The sequence below is a fragment of the Pipistrellus hanaki genome (assembly GCF_964339955.1).
Source record: "Pipistrellus hanaki genome assembly, chromosome: 16".
Classification (NCBI taxonomy): domain Eukaryota; kingdom Metazoa; phylum Chordata; class Mammalia; order Chiroptera; family Vespertilionidae; genus Pipistrellus; species Pipistrellus hanaki.
The window spans coordinates 16,706,799-16,729,622 of NC_140518.1; the positions used below are offsets into that span (position 1 = coordinate 16,706,799).

Below are 22,824 nucleotides of genomic sequence, written 5' to 3' on the forward strand. Positions count from 1 at the left end.
TTTCTATCCTGTTAACTAGAGTGTAGTAAGCCACTCAGTGGACCGGAGCCTGTTAACTATATTTCTTATTTTATTTTTAGATGTGAGAGAGAGGAAGGAAGGGAGAAACATGGGCTTTGTCGCTTCCCTTACGTACGCGTTGGGTTGGCTAATTCTCGGGATGCCTAATGCCATCATCTGATTCCGGCCCAGGGCTAAGCCGAGTCCTGAGACCAGGGAGGTAAAGAGATTAAAGTGACTTCCTGGTGACACAGGCATACATTTGGGGGCAGGTTTTAGGCAGGAAGCCGCTCTCTCTGCTGGGAAGTGGTCGTGGAGGTGCCGGCGTTCTCATCCCGACGGGGTCCTGGGTAAGGGGGCGGGCGGGGCTCCTGGCGCGGCCCCCAAACAGTTGCCATTGGGGTCCCTGCCGGGACTCCCGAGAACCAGGCCGGGGAGGTGCACATTCCGGGGGGCTCCTCTCCCCGCGCCCCCGTTCACTGCCCTCCGTCCCGGGCGGGCGGAGCGGTCCCCGCGGGCGCTCGAGTCGCCCCCTCCGGTACCCTCTGGCTCTTTGGGCACCGGCCTCCCCAAGGAGCGGGAGAGGGACACAGTTGGGGCCTCCCCGGCCCTGCTCTCCGAGACACGGGAAGGAGGCCCTGCCGAGAGGGCTCCGCGGAGGCAGCCGTCTCCCCAGGCTTCGGCGCCGGGCACTCCGCGAGGGACAGCGAGCGCCCCGCCGGCCCCCCGCCGCCTACGTCCGAGGTCCGGCCGCGCCGCGCGGAGGCGCCCCGGGCTCCCCGCCCCCGGCCCGGCCCGGCCCGGCGCTCCCGCGCTCCCCCTAGCGGCCGCCGGCGGCCTCGCCGCGTCCCAGGCTCGTCGGCGGCGCAGCTCACGTGACCGCGCTCCGGGCCTGCGGCCGCTGTCGGTTCCCCCAGTCACCGAGCGAGAGGGAAGAAACAAGATGGCGGCTGAAGGCGATCCGGAGTGGGGCCCGAGCAATTCGGACTGAGCCTTCTCCCTCCACCCGCTTCCGCCGGCCGGGCCCCTCCCGCCCGGGCCCGCGGGCCTCCCCACCCGGCCCCGGCGCCCCCCCCCACGCTCCCCTCCCCCCTCCGCTTTCCCTTCTCTCCCCCGCCCCCCCCCCTCCCCGCCTGGGCTCCGACATGAGGGGCCGGCGGGGCAGGCCGCCCAAGCAGCCTGCGGCTCCCGCGGCCGAGCGCTGCGCCCCGGCCCCGCCGCCGCCGCCGCCGCCGCCGCCGCCGCCGCCCACGTCCGGACCCATCGGGGGGCTGCGCTCGCGGCACCGCGGCAGCAGCCGGGGCCGCTGGGCCGCCGCCCAGGCTGAGGTGGCGCCCAAGACGCGGCTGAGCTCGCCCCGGGGGGGCGGCAGCAGCCGGAGGAAGCCGCCGCCGCCGCCGCCGCCGGCCCCCCCCAGCACCAGCGCCCCGGGCCGGGGGGGGCGAGGAGGCGGGGGCGGCCGGGCGGGGGGCGGGGGCGGCGGCGGCGGCCACCTGGCCCGGACCACCCCGGCCCGGAGGGCCGTCAACAAAGTGGTGTACGATGACCACGAGAGCGAGGAGGAGGAGGAGGACATGGTCTCCGAGGAGGAGGAGGACGGCGACGCCGAGGAGACCCAGGACTCGGAGGCCGACGAGGAGGACGAGATGGAGGAGGACGACGATGACTCCGACTACCCGGAGGAGATGGAAGACGACGACGACGACGCCAGCTACTGCACGGAGAGCAGCTTCAGGAGCCACAGCACCTACAGCAGCACTCCAGGTACCGCCCAACCGGCCCCGGCCGGCTCCCCCCGCCCGCCCGCCCGCCGCCGCCGCCCCCGGCCCCGCGGGGCTCCCCTCCCCGCCGCGCCCCGGCGGAGGGGACGCGCGACGGTACCGCGAGGGACCAAAAAAACCAAAAAAAAATCCTCAAAACTAGGATTTAGCAGAGGAAAGAGGCTCATTGTTCAAAATGGAGATTGCATTGTTGCAGTTTGCAGGCCACACACTTGCTCGCTCGCTTGCTCGCTCTCTTCTCTCTCTGCCCCCCCGCGAGCCCCCGGTCGTCCTCCGCCCGGTGTGTGCCAGGGCCGGGGCTCCGTGGGGCAGGATCGGAACTTTGGCACACGCGTGGCCATGGCACTCCGGGCCCTCCCCCCGTGTGGGTTGGGGGTTTTGGAAGGAAGGAAGGAAGGCTCTCGTTGTTGCAGAGCGCTCTCTGCATTGCTAATGGGGCTCCGTTTAGGTGTGTGTTGATCGTGTGTCTGGCGTGGAGGAGGCTCTGGACAGGTTGTGGCGCACATCACCAAGCTCCTCTTCCCAGCCCGAGCCTTGGAATGGTTCTAGAATTGTGTGTCGAGGAAGTGGGTCCGTTTTGGGCTGCAGGGGAGCCCCCTCTCGGGCCCCGGGTTTGTTTTTATTCCCGAGGGCTAATGGGTTCGCGCCCCAGCTCCGTGGCTCGTGAATGGCTGATTTTAGAAAAGCAAAGCAGATAAACCAAACAGAACCAAAACAAACGTGGTGGTTCATCCGATTCGAAGTCGCCTTGGTAGGATCCAGAGTAAACGTTAAGAAATCGTAGGGACATGCGTCCTGCCGGTTGGATCCCTCGGCTTCGCCTGAGAAAGGCAGTGTGGTGTCACCTGTTGCAGGAGGACGTAATTGCTGGGAGTGAACTTTTGGACCAACTTGTAAGCCACACAGCAGAAGTGCAGGGGGGTTTTAGTAGAAAATGGACTTTTTTCTTTTTATCCCGTTGTGAAGGGCGAAAGTTCCGCTGGGTCTGTAATGAATTTCTTCATGGTGACTCCTAAGTTCTCCCAGAAAGTTTCTCTAGCTTGGTGCTTAGATACTTTTTTTTTTTTTTTTTTTAAAGCACACAATTGCTGCTTTGTATTAAATATGGAGTTGCAGCTTACTAAGTTGTGAAAAAAGCATTACTTGCAGCGATAACCTACAAGATTTTTCCTTTATGTTTGTTAACCTGTGTTAACTGAATTAGAATCCGGTTTTGAGAGCATTTACAAAGTAAAGTTTATGAGGAAACAGGGTCTTAAGAAAGTAAGGTGTATCACTTGCGTTTTAAAAAGAGACTAGGGTGGTAGAAGTGGTTAAATAAGTTTGTTTCCATTTTTTTTTATACACGTTTTAATACTTACTGGAGGAGTGTGAATATATTGAGCCAGATATAATCCCATTTAGGTTGTCCTAACAGCAAATGAAAAAGGTAATTTATTTTGCCTCACAGGAAGAACATAATCTGCCTGTATTTTAATTTTTTAGGGGGCGGGGAGAGTTGCTGGATGGAGAAGGAAGGGAATGAATCAAGTGCCAAGTATTTATTGCATGTAGAGGGGACGATGCCAGTTTTCATTTCATGCCAATTTGATTTTAATACATCTATAGTAAGAAAGAGCCCTCATTTGAAAAAAGTGGGAGGCTGAATTACACTATCCCAGGGCGTTTTGGCAGGGCAGTTCAGCTATCCTTAGCTTCTCTTTGAAGGCCTAGCAAATAATACTTAGGAATGATAGCTGTGTGTATGCTGAGTTCAATTACAATTTGTGGTTGGGTGTTTCCTCCTCCCCCTCACCCCCTTATGACATTTGTTGAGCATTTATTATGCCAGGCTCTGAGTTAGGGGCTTGGGAAAATTTTAAAAAAAGTGATTACAGTATTGATGTGATTAAAACTTGTATATTTATGTGCTTATATGGCAGTCTACATTGTGTGTACTTGTCCTATCTTTATATGAATTGAAGGATTATATATCCTTATATTTATCTTAGATCCCTTGCATTTCCTAGCAAAGGGTCTTGAGTGTAGCAGTAGCAGGTGCTCATCAAAGATGGGTGAGAACTTGTAATAGATGAGGTTTTGATAATTCTTCACTGGGTGCCATAACTCTTGAATATTTCAGATTTGGAAAGCTAAAAACTGGTCTAATGAGATGTTAATAGGCGAGTGACCAAAGAGTGTTTTTAGTATAGAGCTAGTGTGTTTTGCTTGCCAGGCATTTTTCTTTCTTTATTGGATGGGTGTTAACTTGCTGGATGTTTTCCTCTTGAAACACATTATTTCTCAAGGTTATGATAAAAGGAATAATATATATTGTGTTCTAAACTTTGACTACGCCCACTTGTGTAGAATGAGTAACAGTGCATGACAGTGAGCTGTTTGGGGCAAGTACTCGTTTTATTAATTTTTTTGTCTGTACTTACAGTCGATAAAGACTGGAAAGATGGTTGTTAGGTAAATGAGTATGTGCTTGCTTTGGAAGTAAAAACATTCTAGTGTTGGTTTAAAATATTTCAGAAGCACATAAAGAAATGTGATTTGAATCCTGCATACTGTCAAGGCTAATAGAGGTATACTTTATTGGTAATTTAGATTAATTTTGTAAACTAGAATGTTGACTTGAGTAATAATACCTAGTATAAGAAATAACTTATTCATCTATTAAGTACGTTGTAGGTAGTATAACTTGATTGTGCAGAGACACTGGTTGACATTGTTAGCTTAATTTTCTAAAATCATAGATTTAAAAGGGTTTATTAACTGAAGGTTAAATGTTTTTCTTTTATGAAAAAAATTTAAATGGGTGTGTAAGGTACTCACATGACAATTTGATAATACAAAATTGAAATCATCTAGTTTTGCTTAAGCTAGAGGTATTTGGCTAAATAAGGCTTTTATTTTTAAAAATATATTTTTATTGACTTCAGAGAGGAAGGAAGAGGGAGAGATAGAAACATCAATGATGAGAAAGAATCTTTGATTGGCTGCTTCCTGCACGCCCCCCTCTGCCCCCGCCTCCAGGGATGAAGCCCGCAACCCCAGCATGTACCCTGAATGGGGACTGAAACCATTCTGGCTTATAGATCAGTGCTCAACCACTGAGTCATGCCAGCCGGGTTAAATAGGCTTTTGTTTATTTTTATTGTTAAAATTAAAAGTTGTTTTAGTCTGTAGTGTTTTGTTTTTTGTGTTTTTTTTTAAAAACAAAACATGATTTGAGAGAGAGAAACATCGATTGGTTGCCTTCCATAAGCACCGAACCTGGACTGAACCTGAAACCTGGGTATGTGCCCTAACTGGGTATTGAACGATCAGTCTTTTGGTGCACAGTACAATGCTCAACCAACTGAGCCACATTGGCCAGAGATAGCCTATAGGTTTTATGATATACTCTGCCAATATCTTGAAGGATTGAATAGAAAACCTATCTTGAATAGGCTTTTGGAAAAGTTCTGATAGCACCTTCAAATCTAGCATTTGTGCCAAAACCGGTTTGGCTCAGTGGATAGAGCATTGGCCTGCGGACTGAAAGATCCCAGGTTTGATTCCGGTCAAGGGCATGTACCTTGGTTTTGGGCATATCCCCAGTGAGGGGTATGCAGGGTGCAGCTGATTGATGTTTCTCTCTCATCGATGTTTCTAACTCCCTATCCCTCTCCCTTCCTCTCTGTAAAAAATCAGTAAAAAACATACACTTTAAAAAATCTAGCATTTGCTAATTTAAAAAGCTAAAGTCATAGTTGAAATAGCCTAGTTCTTGCATTTAACTTGTATGGGACTTCTGAAGATTCTTAGCTGGAATTTTGAAATTAGGAACTTCTGATGATTACAGGAAGCAAAAGCTCTGGTGTTGTGGGAGTTATGTCCTCGATGATGTCATGAATGAACTGTAGATTTATATCTGAAAAACAGAATTTTAACTGGCTTGGTAGTGTTTATTTCCTTCAGTGTCAACCAAATACTTGTACCTCACTTGTAGCAATGTATTTGTAATTTCTGATTGCTACAGGGGAGGTACAAAGGGTAGTGGAAGTTGGAAGGAGGTGGAGATCACACCTTCCTGGTGGAGTTGTGGGGCTTCTGCTTCCTGGATGAGCATGTGGACAGTGAGGATGGACAGGTGGAGGAAGGAGCAGCATGAACCAAGGCACTGATTTAAAATGTGGGCAGCCTTAAGTAACCTGGTTTAGCAAGAGCTTGTATGTGTGAAGAGGAAATAAACTGTAAAGCCCCATGTTGGGCAGGCCCTACACAACCATCCTGGAGCATTTGTACTTTTCCTTTATCTGCAGGGTGAGGGTTGGTTAGACCAGTGGTCCTCTGTCATTTTTCACTCCTGGAACACTCAGGGGATATGTTATATTTCCATCGGTACCATGCCGAAACATGAAACTGGAGGAGATAGTTTCTGGAGCACCTCCCCACCAATCTATTTGAAATCTGTTTTATTTGCGGGTATTGGGGGTCAATCAGAAGATATAAAAACAAGTGGGAAATGATTTCCGTGGGATGTTAGAAAGTTTAGCATAGATTCTGTTCTGCAGGAAAGATTGGAAGAGAATGAGATAGCTGATGGGGATCTGGATGGGTTTTGTAGCCTTGGATGGAAGATCAATTCAGGAAGTGCTTCACAGTTCTCCATGCCTCAACATCACCACAAGTATAGACAGAGAGAGGAATGCATCAAATACGCTTCCATAAGAACGGTACTGTCTTCAGTAAGTAGCCGTAGGAATCCAACTTTATAAGGGAAATTAATGAGCCCTAGCTGGTTTGGCTCAATGGATAGAGCGTCTACCTGAGAGGACTGAGGGTCCTGGGTTCAATTCCAGTCAAGGGCACATGCCTGAGTTGTATGCTTACTTCCCAGTAAGGGGAGTTCAGGAGGCAACCAATTAATGATTCTCATCATTGATGTTTCTATCAGTGATGAGATAGAAAGATCAATGATGAGATAGACATTGACGTTTCATCACCCTTCTCGGAAATTAAAAAGGGGGGGGAGGATTAATGAGATTTGTTTTCAGGAATAAGTACCTGAAGAAATTAAACATGAAAATTAAAAGTAAGAAAATGGCACAGCTGGTGGTGTTCAGTGGTTGAGCGTTGACATGCATGAACCAGGAGATCAAGGTTTGATTCCCGGTCAGGGCACATGCAGGCTCAATCCCCAGAGCGGGGCATGCTGGAGGTAGCCGATCAATGATGTTAGTATATCTTTATTGATTTCAGAGGAAAGGAGAGGGAGAGAGAGATAGAAATATTAATGATGAGAATCATTGATGGGCTGCTTCCTGCACCCCCATTGGGGTTGGATTCCATACCATTAGCAGTCACTCCCTATCCTTTCCTTCTCCTCCATCCTTGGCAACCACTTCCATTTTCTCCTGATATGTCTCTTCTGGACATTTTATGTAAATGAAGACATATAATATGTGGCTTCTTTCACTTAGCAGATTGTTTTCAGGTTCATACATGTTATAACATATAATATTCCATTACCATTACATGGATATACCACATTTTGCTTTTCCATTCACCAGTTCATGAACATTTGAATTGTTTTCACTTTTTGTCTATTATGAATAATGCTGCTGCAAATATTCTATATGGATTTTTGGCTGTACAATTTGTGTTTTAAAAAAAATATATTTTATTGATTTTTTTTTTACAGAGAAAAAGGGACAGGAATAGAGTTAGAAACATCAATCAGCTGCCTCCTGCACACTCTCTACTGGGGATGTGCCCGCAACCAAGACATGCCCTTGACCAGAATCGAACCTGGGACCCTTCTGTCCACAGACGCTCTATCTACTGAGCCAAACTGGTTAGGGCAATGTGTTTTTATTTTTGGTATATCCCAGGAATGGAACAGCTGGACCATTACAAATGCAATTTTAATAGAATCATCTTAAGCAGGCAGACTTATTTTGTTGGTTACAAAGATATATCTGTTCTTGGCTACCTGAGGGGATGGCAATAGAGGAGTTGCTTGTAGGTGATGGAGAATTGCTCAGGTAGCGGCCCATCAATCATCTCAGGGTTGCTTTCCACCTGGCTGAAAGGCTTGCCGCTTAGATGCCCACAGTGCTGCCAACCATCTCGGTCAGGTGATCATGTCCGAATGTGTGGCTTCATCACCTGGGCTGCTCCGCGGGCGGCCCCTCCTCCGTGCGCAGGCGCTGGCCCCCTCCGTGCGCAGGCGCCGTGCCGGCCGGTTCGCCGCCCCCGCGGGGCCTGTGCAGTTGCATCCTGATGTTCAAGATGGGCGCAGCCAGAGGTTCGCTTTCTTTTCTGCTCCACTTCTGCCATCTTGCCGGTTCTTTGGAAAGGCTGTTTGGTACCGTAGTGTTAAAACAAAGCTCCTTCCTGGCCGCTTTTGCCCAGTGGTGTGGGTACCATTCCCTGTTGAAGGCAGGTACCTCGGCTGCAGGAGGCAACCAGTCGATGTATCTCTCTCACATCCATGTTTCTCTCCCCCTCCCCTCCTTCCCTTTCTCTCTAAAAATCAGTGGAAAAAATGCCCTCAGGTGAGGATTAAAAAACAACAAAGAAACAAAGTTCTCTTAAAAGGAGAGAGAGCTGCGTTGCCTTAGGCCAGCCTGAAGAACTAATTCCTGAAGGGTCTGTCTGAGACCAGTGGGAGTGGAGTTGATTTTTACACTGTTGGTGTGAGGACTTGTGCCAGGCATCAGAGGCACGGGCATTTGTAAGCGAAACATAAAGTTTTAGATTATCATGATGTATGAGAAGTTGAGGATGCTAGACATGTATTTTATAAATGTAAAAAGATAAAAATTTAGAGACCAAAGCAGGTAGCATGGAGATTTAGAATGAAGAATCTGAACCCAGGTTTCATAGGTTTGAATCTGGGCTCTGTGATGATGGGCAGTTTGCTCAACTCTTTGTGCGTCACTTTCCTTATATATAAAATGGAGACATAGTACTCATTCAAGGTGTTGTGATGGTTAAATGGATTAATGCATATGAAATGCTTGGTTCAGTAAATATTAGCTATTGTTATCTGTTGATTTGTTCCTGAGCTGAAGATGGAGATTCTTTAATGATATAAAGACCTTACTTATAGTGTGTTGAAGGTAGTATTTTATTCTATTGAAAGCTGTCAACTGATAAGGTAAAAAATATTTAAATAAAAATGTACATTAAAACAGCTTTAAAAAATATTAAATGTTTAACTTCTCCGTTTAAAAAATTAGTTTATTGAACATCTGATTTATTCCAGAACTATAATAAATAATACATTTACTTCAATTATTTACATGGTAGGAGAAAGCACTCTTGATACTTCTAATTCTTTCCTTGTTCCTCCATGTCTTCTTTTTCTGCCTGTTCCTAAACACCAGTTTTCCAGGTTTTCAAACCAACCCATGGCCCTCTAACTCTCCCTCATTCCCCTGAGTTCTCATCTATTCTCAAGTTGTTATTAAAATTACAAAGAAAAATCACAAAAATAGTGTGGGTTTACTCTTTTGGGAAAATACACATGATAACAGGTGAAAATGAAAATCATCTGTAATCCTAACAACCAAAGATAACCATGGTACATGTTTTTATGTATTTCTAAAATTCTATTTTTTATATCATGTTTTTATCTACATATTAAAAAAAGAAAAAAGGTAACTAGGATCATATTAAACTTATTTTTTTATTTGTTATAAAGCAGAGTTTTCCCATATCATTATATCTTTATCAAAGTAGTACATAAACATTGATAAAATAGTATTAAAGACTCACAGTGAACAAAAGTGGTTCCTTGATGTACCTCTTTCTACCTTTCCAGAAGCAACGGTTTTCAATTCTTGTAGCTGGTTTTTATTTTTCTAGTAATTATCACAGTATTTTAAAATGATATGCTTATATTTGATTTTTCAATTTTAGACATTTCTCTCTTGACTTTGATATAGTAGATGAGCATTTAGCCCTGATAAGTTACCCTTACTTTCTTCTATGCTCTAATTATAGTTATATAGCATGATCCTTGGTCAGGATAAGTCATGAGGGATTGATTACACTATTGTGGCTATTAAATGTTACGCTTGTATCAAATAGTTTGCTATGATTATTACTTAATTTGTAATTGTTTTCCTGAAATTATTGCACGCCTCCCCCCCCCCCCTTTTTTCCCCCCAACTGCTTAGTGTTCTGTATACTTAGCCTAGGGTACTATCCCTTTTTTAAAAATTTTTTTTATTAAATTATTATCTGTTATCCCTTACTTATTTCTTGTCCTGGTTGCTGCATCATTTGGTGCACCAAAGGTCTGCCAGTTTGATTCTTGGTTAGGGCACATACCTAGGTTGTAGGAGGATCCCAGATTGGGTGTGTGTGGGAAGCAACTGATTGATGTTTCTCTCTCCCTTCCTCTCTTCTCTCCCATCCAAGTACTAACCAGGCCCGACCTTGCTTAGCTTCCGAGATCAGACGAGATCGGGCGCGTTCAGGGTGGAATGGCCGTAGACATCTCCTCTAAAAAGCAATAATAACATATCCTCAAGTGAGGATTAAAATAAATAATAGATAAAATATCCTACCATTTCCTATTTTCCAAACTCTATAATGTAGCAATTCCATATTTTCCTTGTTGATCTCTTCTGCAGCCTTCAGCATTTCTGCTCTCACCTGAACTGTTGTTTGTTGCTCTTTTTTTTGCTGCTTTGCCATGTTGATTCTGTTTTTTAAGTCCTACATCTTTCTTGGTTTACTTCCTTTTTTCAGTATAAGCTCTAATTGTTTCCTAAGATGGATGCATGAGAAATATTCTCCACCCCTTATTTTTCATTACATGTCAAAAAATGCCCTTTTCAACTCTTAAACTAGATTAATAGTTTGACTGGGTATAGGATCCTAAAAAAAAAAAATTTTACTTGAAATATTTGCTTTATTGTGTTCTAGCATGAAGTGTTGCTGTTGAGAAGTCTAGGACCATTCTGGTTACCAGTATTTCCATCATGTCCAACCTGTTGGTTTGTTTTCTTTCTAAAAGCATTTAAGCTTTTCATGGTCTCCAATATTCTTAAAGTTTTACGGTGATATCATATCCCTTGATGTGGCTCTTTTTTTAAAAAAAAAATATATATATTTTATTGATTTTTTACAGAGAGGAAGGGAGAGAGATAGAGAGCTAGAAACGTCGATGAGAGAGAAACATCGACCAGCTGCCTCCTGCACATCCCCCACTGGGGATGTGCCCACAATCAATGTACATGCCCTTGACTGGAATCGAACCTGGGACCTTTCAGTCTGCAGACCGACGCTCTATCCACTGAGTCAAACCGGTTTTGGCATTGATGTGGCTCTTTTTTTTTTTTTTTTTTTAATATATATTTTATTGATTTTTCACAGAGAGGAAGAGAGAGTAATAAGAGAGTCAGAAACATTGATGAGAGAGAATCATCAATCAGTTGCTCTTGCACACCCTCTACTGGGGATGTGCCCTCAACCAAGGTACATGCCCTTGACCGGAATCGAACCCGGGACCCTTCAGCCTCCAGCTGAGCCAAATCAGTTTCTGCGTGATGTGGCTCTTTTTAAGAATGTCAGATTTGCTTTGAAAAGTAGCCCTATGGAAACTTCAGTCCCTCTTTGCTTTTATAGATGGTGCTATTCTAAATGTGATAGATCTCTCTTAGGTCACCCAGACTGGTGTTTCCATAGGGGAGATTCTAGATGTGGGATTATTGGGTTACATTACATAGGCAATTAAATGAATTGGCAATTATTTGAACCATCACTTACTTGTTTTTAAATTTCCTTAATTTGAGTTTATGTGGCTTTCAAATTAACTTTTTCTAGAATCTACCAAAGTTTACCTCAGACCTTGAGCAGGTATTCTTGGTTATGAATTAGGCCCAAAGTTCTCCCCTAATCAGTTTATTGGTAAATATACTCACTTGTGGTATGAGAGCCTGAGGTTCACTCTCAAACTGGGTGGAGGGTAGATGTGTGTTTTGAGAATTTTCTGGCTAGGTAAGCATGGATTTCTTCCTTGTTTCTTATCTTGAATTTGACCTTACAGAAGTCATTCCTTTGTGGGCCTCAGTTTACCTATCTGTAAAGTATAGGCTGAACTAGAAAATCTAATGGGTAGAAGATTGACAAACTTTCTCTTATAGTGCCATATAGTAAATATCTTAGGCTTTGGGGGGCCAGACTGTCTTTGCTCCACCTACTCAACTCTATTGTAGCATGAAAGCAGCTGTAGAGACTAATAAGCAAATGAACATGGTTGTGTTCAAATAAAAGTTTATTTAAAAAATAGGCAGTGGCTGGCCACAGTTTGCCATTCCCCCTCTGAGCTCTTGACATTCATTAATCTGTGGCTTGGATAATTAGGTTAGAGTAAAAGCTTTGCATTTTTATCTTATTTATTTTTGAAATATATTTTTATTGATTTTAGAGTGGAAGGGAGATGGAGAGAGAGATAGAAACATCAATAATGAGAGAGAATCATCAATCGGCTGCCTCCTGCACGCCCCCCTACTGGGGATCAAGCCTGCAACCTGGGCATGTGCCCTGGCCAGAATGGAACCTGGGACTCTTCAGTCCACAGGCCTACACTCCATCCACTGAACCAAACTTGCTAGAGCAAAAAGCTTTGCTTATTTATTTACTTGTTTTCTTTCATTTTGGGCTTTGCATTTTTAAACATTTCTGGCCCAGCCGGTGTGGTACAGTTGTTGAGCGTGGACCTATAAACCGGGAGGTCACTGACCCACACCTTGTCAGGCACATGCCCGGGTTGTGTCCTAGAGCACCAGGAGGGGGTGTGCAGGAGGCAGCCAATCGGTGGTTTTCTCTCATCATTGATGTTTCTTTCTCTCCCTCTCCCTTCCTCTCTAAATCTATCTATCATCTATCTATCTATCAATCTATCTATCTATCTATCTATTATAAAGTTCTTGTTAGACTTTCAGAAGTGTTAGAGAAACATTGATGAGACAGGAACATCATCTGTTGGCTGCCTCCTGCATGCCCCACTCTGGGGATCGAGGCCACACCCAGTAATGTGCCCTGACCAGGAATTGAACCGGCTACTTCTTGGTTCCTAGGTTGACGCTCAACCACTGTGCCACACTGGCTGGGCTGTTGAGTGATTTTTTTTGAATGTTGAACTAGCCTAATTCCAGGAGTTAAACTCTACTTGGTTGTGATGTGTTAACTTTTTTATATCTTGCTGAATTCTCATGCATGGTATTTTTGAGGATTTTTATGTCTGTGGTTTTGGGGAGTTTTGTCTGTAGTTTTCTTTAAATGTCTTATCTGAGTTTAGTATCAGAGTAATGCCAGCCTCAAAATGAGTCAGAAAGTTATTGCCTCTTTTTCTCTGTTTTCTGCAAGAGATTGTATAGAATTGTAATTGTTTTTTCTTTAAAAGTTGGTAGAGCCCTGACCGGTTTGGCTCAGTGGATAGAGCTTGGCCTGCGGATTGAGGGGTCCCTGGTTCAAGTCCGGTCAGGGGCATGTGCCTTGGTGGCGAACATATCCCCAGTGGGGGGTGTGCAGGAGGCAGCTGATTGATGTTTCTCTCTCATCGATGTTTCTAACTCTCTCTCCCTCTATTTTCCTCTCTGTAAAAAAAAAAATCAATAAAATATATTTTTTAAAAAAGTTTGGTAGAACATTCCACTGATGTCATTTGGCTTGGAGTTCTTTTTGTTGGAAGATTTTTAACTATGAAGTTAATTTCTTTAATACATAGAAGGCTATATATTTTTATTTCTTTTAAAAAATTTATTGTGACATAATAATAAAAGCATAATATGCTAATTAGACTGGATGTCCTTCCTGGACTGTGAGGGAGGGATCCTGGCAGCCCGGGTGCGAAGGCCTACTCTTGCATGAATTTTGTGCATTGGGCCCCTAGTTGGTTAATGAAATGACATAGGTTTCAGTTGTACATTTCTTTAATACATCATCATCAGTATGTTGCATTGTGTGCTTACCACCCTGTCATTTGGATAATCCTTCCATCATCATTTATTACCGTTTACCCTCTTCTATCTCCCCCACCCTCTTTTCTCTTTGGTAATCACTATAATATTGTCCATGTCTGTGAGTTTTTAAATTTTTGCTTAATCCTTTCACCTAGCCCCCCAACTCCTCTCCTCTCTGATAGCTCTCAGTCTGTTTTCTGTATCTGTGAGTCTGTTTCTAAGGCTATACAGTTTGAATGGACTTTGATTATTCATGTCTTTCAAGGAATTCGTTTCTTTCATGTGAGCTCAATTTATCAATTAAAAGTGTTCATAATATTTCCTTATCTTTTTAAAGTCTATAGTAATACCCTGTTTCCCCGAAAATAAGACAGTGTCTTATATTAAATTTTTTTTTTAATTTTTGCTCCCAAAGATGCGCTAGGTTTTATTTTCAGGGGATGTCTTATTTTTCCATGAAGAAGAATACGGTATACATTTATTGTTAAATGAAAATAAAGGAAATTTATTACCTGTATACGGTACGGTAGTACGGGAGTTGTCAACACAAACCAGACAAACTGAATCCTACAGTATCAAGAATTTACTCATTTATTCAATGACAATCATGTCATCATCTTCTGGAACATCATCATAACAATCCAATTCCTGAATTTCCTGGTGAATTTCTTGTGACTCCATTTCTTTCAGAATCAGTGGACCAAATCTCTCATGTTTAGCCTAGGGGGGCCTTATTTTCGTGGGATTCCTTATATTTCACTCAGAAGGAAACCTGTAAGTAGGTCTTATTTTTGGGGAAACATGGTATTATGTGTCTCATTCCTGATATTGAAATTTGTCTTCCAGTGTTAATCCATTTAATTGATCTATTAAGAGAAGCAGCCTTTGGGTGTACTAGTATTGATTTTTGTGTATACTTTTGTATTTCATTGACTTTTGTTCTGCTCTTTTAAATAAGTGGATGTGTGGCAATGAACACAGGAACACCACAGTATAATAACCACTTGTAAACATTTGTTCTGCTCTTGATTGTTTCCCTCTTGTTTGTTTCAGGTTTAATTTATTTTGGTTTCTGAAAGTAGAGCTTACCTTACAATCATTTGAGACTCTTTTTTTAAAGAAATATATTTTATTGATTTCAGAGAGGAAGGGAGAGAGAGGGGGAGAGAGATAGAAACATCAGTGATGAGAGAGAATCATTAATCGGCTGTCTCCTGCACTGGGAATAGAGCCCAAAACCCAGGCATATGCCCCTGACCGGGAATCGAACCGTGATCTCTTGGTTTATAGGTCGATGCTCAACCACTGAGCCACACTGGCCAGGCGAGACTTTCCTTTTCTAATCTAAGTATTTAGTGCTATAAGTGTCCCTCTATGCACTTTATAAGCTGCATCCCACAATTTTTGATTTGTTGTATTTTCAATTTCATTAAATTCACAATATTTTCCAATTCCTATTGTGACTTACTCTTTAATCCATGGATTGTTTTGAAATATATTGTTTAATTTTCAAACATTTGTGTGTATTCCCAGGTATTTTTCTGTTACTGGTTTTTAATTTAATTCCGTTATGGTCAGATAATTTGAGATTTGTCTTATGGCTCAAAACATTGTCCATGCGTATTTGGGAGAAAGGTGTATTCTGCTGCTGTTGGGTAGTGTTCCATAAGTGTCAACTAGATCCAATTTCTTGATAGCGTTGTTAAGATCTTCTATACCTTGCTGATTTTCTGTTTGTTTTATTAATTACTAAGAGAGGAGTGTTGTTGTCAATCTCCTTGAAGTTCTGTATGGTTATGCTTCACGTTTTTGTGGTTTTGTTATTAAGTGCATAAACATTATGGTTGGTTGTTTATGGTTTTGTCTTGGATATTTGGCCTCTTTATTATTATGAAATGATCTTCTTAACCCCTGGTAATATTTTTTGCTTTGTAAAATCTATTGCTATTAATATAGCTAATTCACATTTTTGGTGAATACTGTAAGTTTGATATAACTTTTCCCATCTTTTTACTTTTCATTTATCTATATCATATTTTTATGTGGTTCCTTGTTGTTATTGTTTCAGTCCAGTCTCCTGGCATAAGTTATTGTGTTTGGGCTATTTACACCTTCCTTTCATATCAGTTCTATTCTGACCATGCCTCATGAGGCAACCTTAGTTCTGTTGCTTGAGTTTCCACAAAAGTCTTACTTTCTGCTTGGTAGTAGGATATCCAATTACTGTGAAGTACTAGTTTTCAAACTTGGCTGCATAGCAGAATTATCTAAGAAGAAAGATAAAAATACTGTCCTGAGCTTCATGTAGGGCTCTGTAAATTTGACACTTTTTAACAGCTTACCATGTGGTTTTGCTGCACCTCCAGTTTTAGGATGGATTTTTCAAGGCAGCCTCTCAAACTAATGAGCATATGAATCAACTAAAAAGTTTGAGTAACTGCAGATCCTAATTTAGTAGGCCGGAGTGGGACCAGAGATTCTGAATTTCTCTCATGCATCCTAGGTAATGCCAATCACATGTTAAATAGCAGGGTTTGAAGGTAACTTCTGGAATTAGTGAATGTCTTCTTTTATATATGAAATGATCTTCTTTACCCCATAAAAAAATACACACACACACACACACACACACACACACACACATATATATATATATATATATATATATATATATATACACACACACACACACACATGGTATATATGAAGGTTGGTGCCCTGCAGCTCCCGCTCATTCCAGCCCCGCTGCGCCTGTTGCCACTGTCGCTTCCGTAAGCTCACTGAGCGCCGCTCCCGCTTTGGGAGTGCACTGACCAACAGGGGGCAGCTCTTGCATTGAACTGTCTGCCTCCTGGTGGTCAGTGTGCATCATAGTGACCGGTCGACGATTGACCAATCACTTAGACTTTTATATATAGAGAGATATTGATCTCAGAGAGGAAGGGAGAGGGAGAGAGAGATAGAAACATCAATGATGAGAGAGAATCATTGATTGGCTGCCTCCTGTTGTGCCCCGCACTGGGGATCAAGCCTGTATCCTGGGCATGTGCCCTGACTGGGAATTGAACATGACTTTGGCTCATAGGTTGACATTCAATCACTGAGCCACATGGGCTGGACTCGAATTAGTGAATGCCTTCTGATGTATTTGAATTTTTGTTCATCTATATTTTATTTATTTATTTATTTTAAAAAATATATATTTTATTGGTTTTACACAGAGAGGAATTGAGAGGGACAGAGAGTTAGAAACATCGATGAGAAAGAAACACCAACTAGCTGCCTCTTGCATACCCCCCACTGGGGATGTGCCTGCAACCAAGGTACATGCCCTTGACCAGAATCGAACCCGGGACCTTTCAGTCCGCAGGCTGACTCTCTATCCACTGAGCCAAACCGGTCCCGGCTGTTCATCTATATTTTAGAGAGATAACCTTTCTAGGGCAGTGGTTCTCAAAGTGTGGGCCTCAACCAGTAAAATTAGCATCACCTAAGAGCTGTTAGAATTGCAAATTCTGAGATTCTGTCCTAGTCCTATTGAGTCAGAGGCTATTTTAAGCACAATCCACTCTCAAGGCAATTCTGATGTACAAAACTTGAGGACCACTGTTCTAGCAGTTTTCACTATAGTTATCTGCTTGCTTATATAGTGAGAAGTAAAAACACATTTCTAACATTTATCTATACAAAAGGCTAAGTGTGACCAGCTGACTGGCCAACCAGTGACGCACACTGACCACCAAGGGGCAGATGTTCAATGCAGGAGCTGCCAAGCTGTGATGACTTGGCAGCGGTGGTTCTTGGCTGACACAATCTAGAACCTTACGGGGCCAAGCAATTCCACTTTCAGCCTTAGGTTGCGTTGTTGCTGGGGCACTGTCATCCTGAATATGATTTACTGCTGAATGATTTGGCAGTGGCGGTTTTTGGGTGACACACCCCAGAATCAGAGAGGAGGGATTAAGGCACTGCTTCTTTACAATGAGCAAGAATCCGTGCACTAGGCCACTAGTTTTCAAATAAAATACATCATTTTCTTGTGAAAATTGCATTGGCTAGCACTTCAGAACTGCTATTTCTTTGAATAAATATATCTACTATGTAGCAGCCATTTATTCACAGCAAAAATAACATAGACAAAACTCCCTGCCCTTAAGCAGATTATATTCTAGTGGTGGTGGTAACTACTATTCATACATTCATCCATAAGCAAGATAAAACTATTTTGCATGGCTTTGAATTGTTGATAGTTGTGTAGAAATTTTTTTGTATGTTTCATGGTATTTTTTTAAATGTATTTTTATTGTTTTCAGAGAGGAAGGGAGAGAAAGATAGAAACATCAGTGATGAGAGAGAATCATTGATTAGCTGCCTTGTGCATGCTCCCCACTAGGAATCAAGCCAGCAACCCAGGCATGTGCCCTTAACGGAATCGAACCTGGGATCCTTCAGTCTGCAGGCCAATGCTCTATTCACTAAGCCAAACCGGCTAGAGCGGTGTTTCATGGTGTTCTTAAGATCAATCCATGCTGACATATGTAGCCTTAATTAGTCAAGATTGCTTTTTAGAATTCTGTCAAATGAATGTTCCACAATTTAACTATTGCCCTGTTGTACATTTGATTGTTTTCAGCTTGATTGTATGCTTTTGATTAATGAATTTATTTGTTTATAATTTTTGTATTTTTATATTGAATTCAGAGAGAGGAAAGGAAAGAAGAGAGAAAATATCAATGTGTGAGAGAGAGAAGCATTGCCTGCCACAGGCCCCGACCTGGGAAATGGAAACTTGGTTATGTGCCCTGACCAGGAATCGAACCTGCCACCTTTTGGTGCACGGCGGGGTGGGGGATGGGGAATAGGGAGGCACTCCAGCCAACTGAGCCACACTGGCTATGGTGACTGTTTGCTTTTATAAACAATATTGAATGTTCTGCATATATTATGAAAGCTTCTCTAGAGAATTGTTATTCAGATTGTGGATTGCACGTTTTAAAAGCAGAAAGAGAATCTGAGAAGGTATTAGAATAGGATAGAAGATAGTATGACATACAGAAAAAACTAGTTTTGTACAACTTCTGTTTTGGGGTATGTGTATACTGGATTGAAGTGTAAAATGTATTTCTTACTTTGGTTCGTGGGTAAAAAGTTTGCAGATTGCTCTCTCAGGGTTATATACACAACCATAACCTACTACTGAGTGCTCTATGAAGAGGTGGTACTAGTTTACAGTCCCACTGGTGTTTCTGTTCTACATTTTCCCCAGGAGTGCCCATTTTTTAATTAGATTGTTTTTGGTGTTAAGTTGTATGAGTTCTTAATGAATTTTAGATATTGACCCCTTATCAGATTTATCATTGGCAAATATGTTCTCCCAGTTGGTAGGTTGTCTTTTCGTTTTGTTGATGATTTTCTTTGCTATGCAAACCTTTTTAATTTGATGTAGTCCCATTTGTTTATTTTTCCTTTTATTTTCCTTATCTACATAGCTATAGCAGAAAAAATATTAGTAAGACTAAAGTCAGAGAGTTTATTGCCTACATTTTCATTCAGTTTTATGGTTCTAGTTCTTACATTTAGGTCTTTAATCCGTTTTAGTTTATGCTTGGATATGGAATAACAAGATGATCTAGTTTCAGAATTTAGATTTTCTATAGATTTAAAAATTAGAACTAAATTATTGGTTTTTTTTGGTGTTATTTTAACTTGATAGTTATTAGAAAAATAGAAGTATACTTATATAATTTTTGAGGTATGATATCCTAACAGGAAAAATTGGAAAACCCTTAGTTTGTAGAAATGATATACTGATTTTTAATTACACCTTTTTATTTACAGGTAGGCGAAAACCAAGAGTACATCGGCCTCGTTCTCCAATATTGGAAGAAAAAGACATCCCGCCCCTTGAATTCCCCAAGTCCTCTGAGGACCTAATGGTGCCTAACGAGCAGATAATGAATGTTATTGCCATTTATGAGGTACTGCGGAACTTTGGCACTGTTTTAAGGTTATCGCCTTTTCGCTTTGAGGACTTCTGCGCAGCTTTAGTGAGTCAAGAGCAGTGCACTCTTATGGCGGAGATGCACGTTGTGCTTTTGAAAGCAGTTTTGCGTGAAGAAGACACTTCCAATACTACCTTTGGCCCTGCTGATCTGAAAGATAGCGTAAACTCCACGCTCTATTTCATAGACGGAATGACGTGGCCGGAGGTGCTGCGGGTGTACTGTGAGAGTGATAAGGAGTACCATCATGTGCTTCCTTACCAAGAAGCAGAGGACTATCCTTACGGACCAGTAGAGAACAAAATCAAGGTTCTGCAGTTCTTAGTCGATCAGTTTCTTACCACGAATATTGCTCGTGAGGAGCTGATGTCGGAAGGGGTGATTCAGTATGACGACCATTGTAGGGTTTGTCACAAACTTGGGGATCTGCTGTGCTGTGAGACATGTTCGGCAGTGTACCATTTGGAATGTGTGAAGCCACCTCTTGAGGAGGTGCCAGAGGATGAGTGGCAGTGTGAAGTCTGTGTAGCACATAAGGTGCCTGGAGTGACTGACTGTGTTGCTGAAATCCAAAAAAACAAACCATATATTCGACACGAACCTATTGGATATGACAGAAGTCGGAGGAAATACTGGTTCTTAAACCGAAGACTCATAATGTAAGTAAATCTGGCCTTGATTTTTTTTTCAGGTTAGTAATGATAACTTCTTTTAATGATATTTGATCCTTTCACTTAACAAAATGATGTTTACTGTTGAAAATATTACAGATGTCGCCTTATTTTTACCCTTCATTGGCCCCCTTCACTCCACTCCCATCCCCTCTCCACATCTTCCCTGCCCTCCTGTCTGGTCTTGGTTTTTGTATGTATTTAAAATCAAGCCTGTTTTCTTTATGATGTACCTGAACTGTGCTGCTGGTGTATTCTAAAACTTTGTGATTTAATAATCAGTTGTACAGTTCAATAATTTTTGACTTGAACAAATATGCACATTAAAATAGGTTTTAGCCTTGGATGGCCCAGTGGTTAGAGTGTTGACCCGTGCTTCAATGGATGGTCGACGGTTCCATTCCAGTGAAGGGCCTTATTAATTTTAAACTTTACTGTTTAATGGTGCTGTCTTTAGTTTCTCCTGAGCTGGTCAGATGGCCCAGAGAGGCATTTTCTACTTGGAGCATGACATTTGTAAGGCTTTCTATGCAATAATCAGTGGTCTAGGCCTTGGTTTTAGGGTTTAGACCACTGTGTAACTAGTAGCATTTATTGTGTGCCTAACAGTGTTATAAGCATTTTAAATTTTTTTATTTTTATTTTATTTATTTTTTTAAAATATATTTTATTGATTTTTGTACAGAGTGGAAGGGAGAGAGATAGAGAGTTCGAAACATCAATGAGAGAGTCATTGATCAGCTGCCTCTTGCACACCCCCTACTGGGGATATGCCTGCACCCAAGGTACATGCCCTTGACTGGAATCGAACCCGGGGCCCTTCAGTCCCCAAGCCGACGCTCTATCCATTGAGCCAAACCGGTCCCGGCTATAAGCATTTTATATACATTTTTTTCCATTAATCCTTGTAGGAACCCAATAACGTAGGTACTGTTTTTCTCTGCATTTTAAAAATAAGTATGTTTTTATTATTTTTTTAGAGAGAGGAAGGGAGAGGAAAATGGAAATATCAGCTGGCTGCTTCCTACATGCCCCATACTGGGGATTTAGCCCACAACTTGAGCATGTGTCCTGATCAGGAATCTAACTGATAATCTCTCGGTTCATGGGTTGATGCTCATCCACTATAGCACACCAGCCAGGATGGTCTGCATTTTGTAGATGAAGGGACTAAAGCTCAGAAAGTTAAGGATTTAACTTTGCCCTAGAATTTAACTGTTAGAAAGTAGGACCTGGAATATTTTTTAAAATTGATTTTAGGAAGAGAGAGAAAGAGAAACATTGGTTTGTTGTTCCTTGTATGCGCCCTGCTGGGGATTGGACCTGAAATCTTGGTGCAGCAGAGCGATGCTTTGCTAACTGAGCTACTCTGCCAGGGCTGGAATTATTTTTAATTCCAACTGTTTATAAAAGTGTTTTCCATAACAAATTTTATACTGTAGCATAGTTTCCAAACCATCATCTTGAGAAGTCGGCAACTCACCTTGATTGAGCTATTAAAATCAGTGCTTATAACTTATATCAGTGGCCAGGGGTGGGGAGGAGATAGTATAATAGTTTTTTGCTGCCGAAACCGGTTTGGCTCAGTGGATAGAGCATCTGCCTGTGGACTGAAAGGTCCCAGATTCGATTCTGGTCAAGGGCATGTACCTTGGTTGCAGGCACATCCCCAGTAGGGGATGTGCAAGAGGCAGCTGATCAATGATTTTCTCTCTCATTGATGTTTCTAACTCTCTATCCCGCTCTCTTCCTCTCTGCAAGAAATCAATAAAAATATATATTTTTTAAAATAGTTTTTGCTAATACATGGGCTGGGTTTGAGTTCTTTAAAATTTTGAGACAAAGGCATTTTTAGAAAATATAAAATAAGTGACATTCCAAAACTATTTTGTTTCCTGATAAATCTGTATCAGTATATAAAGCCAGCATTCAGTCAAGCAGGAGAGAACTTTTTTGAATGTTGGTAAATAAGTGCAAACTATTGAAATTACATGAGTCAGAGGACTTCAGACGTTACCTTTGAAGCACCTAAGCATGGATTTGTGCTACATTATTAATGAAATGTATTTTTCTAAATTGAAATTCCCAAAGTTAGATGAAAACATAAGTTATATGTTTGGCAATGAAACTGTATTTAAATGCATTTGCTTTGAAAGGTTAAATCATAATTCCTCAAATTTCTTTTCTTAAATGCATAATGAAATACACAAAACTTAAGATTTCAGACAAATTAGGATATCTTTTTCATGTCTTAACATTTTGATTCTTTTTAAAGTCAAATATGGAACTTTAAATGTCATTGTTAGTGATAATTACCTTACTTGTCAATGACTTGGGCCAATCTGAAAGATTTTACATCTTTTTAAAGTTAAATTAAAATAATAATCAGTTTAAGTGCCCTCTTGTGGTAGATTGT

The 22,824-nt window shown here is 42.1% G+C and overlaps 1 protein-coding gene across 19 annotated transcripts in view; it reads left to right on the top strand.

Moving 5' to 3' along the window:
- The first annotated feature begins 888 nt into the window (after window positions 1–888).
- BPTF (bromodomain PHD finger transcription factor) overlaps window positions 889–22,824 on the top strand; it is a 99,423-nt gene continuing 77,487 nt past the window's right edge. For 18 of the 19 annotated variants that reach the window (XM_084864126.1, XM_084864116.1, XM_084864118.1 and 15 more), the window contains exons 1-2: window positions 1,003–1,764; window positions 19,574–20,396. In XM_084864126.1, the coding sequence (XP_084720252.1) occupies window positions 1,146–1,764; window positions 19,574–20,396 (1,442 nt within the window). In that variant the 5' untranslated portion in view covers window positions 1,003–1,145. Of the gene's footprint in view, window positions 1,765–19,573; window positions 20,397–22,824 lie in introns of all 19 variants that reach the window. The other variant, XM_084864131.1, reaches the window with a different exon arrangement.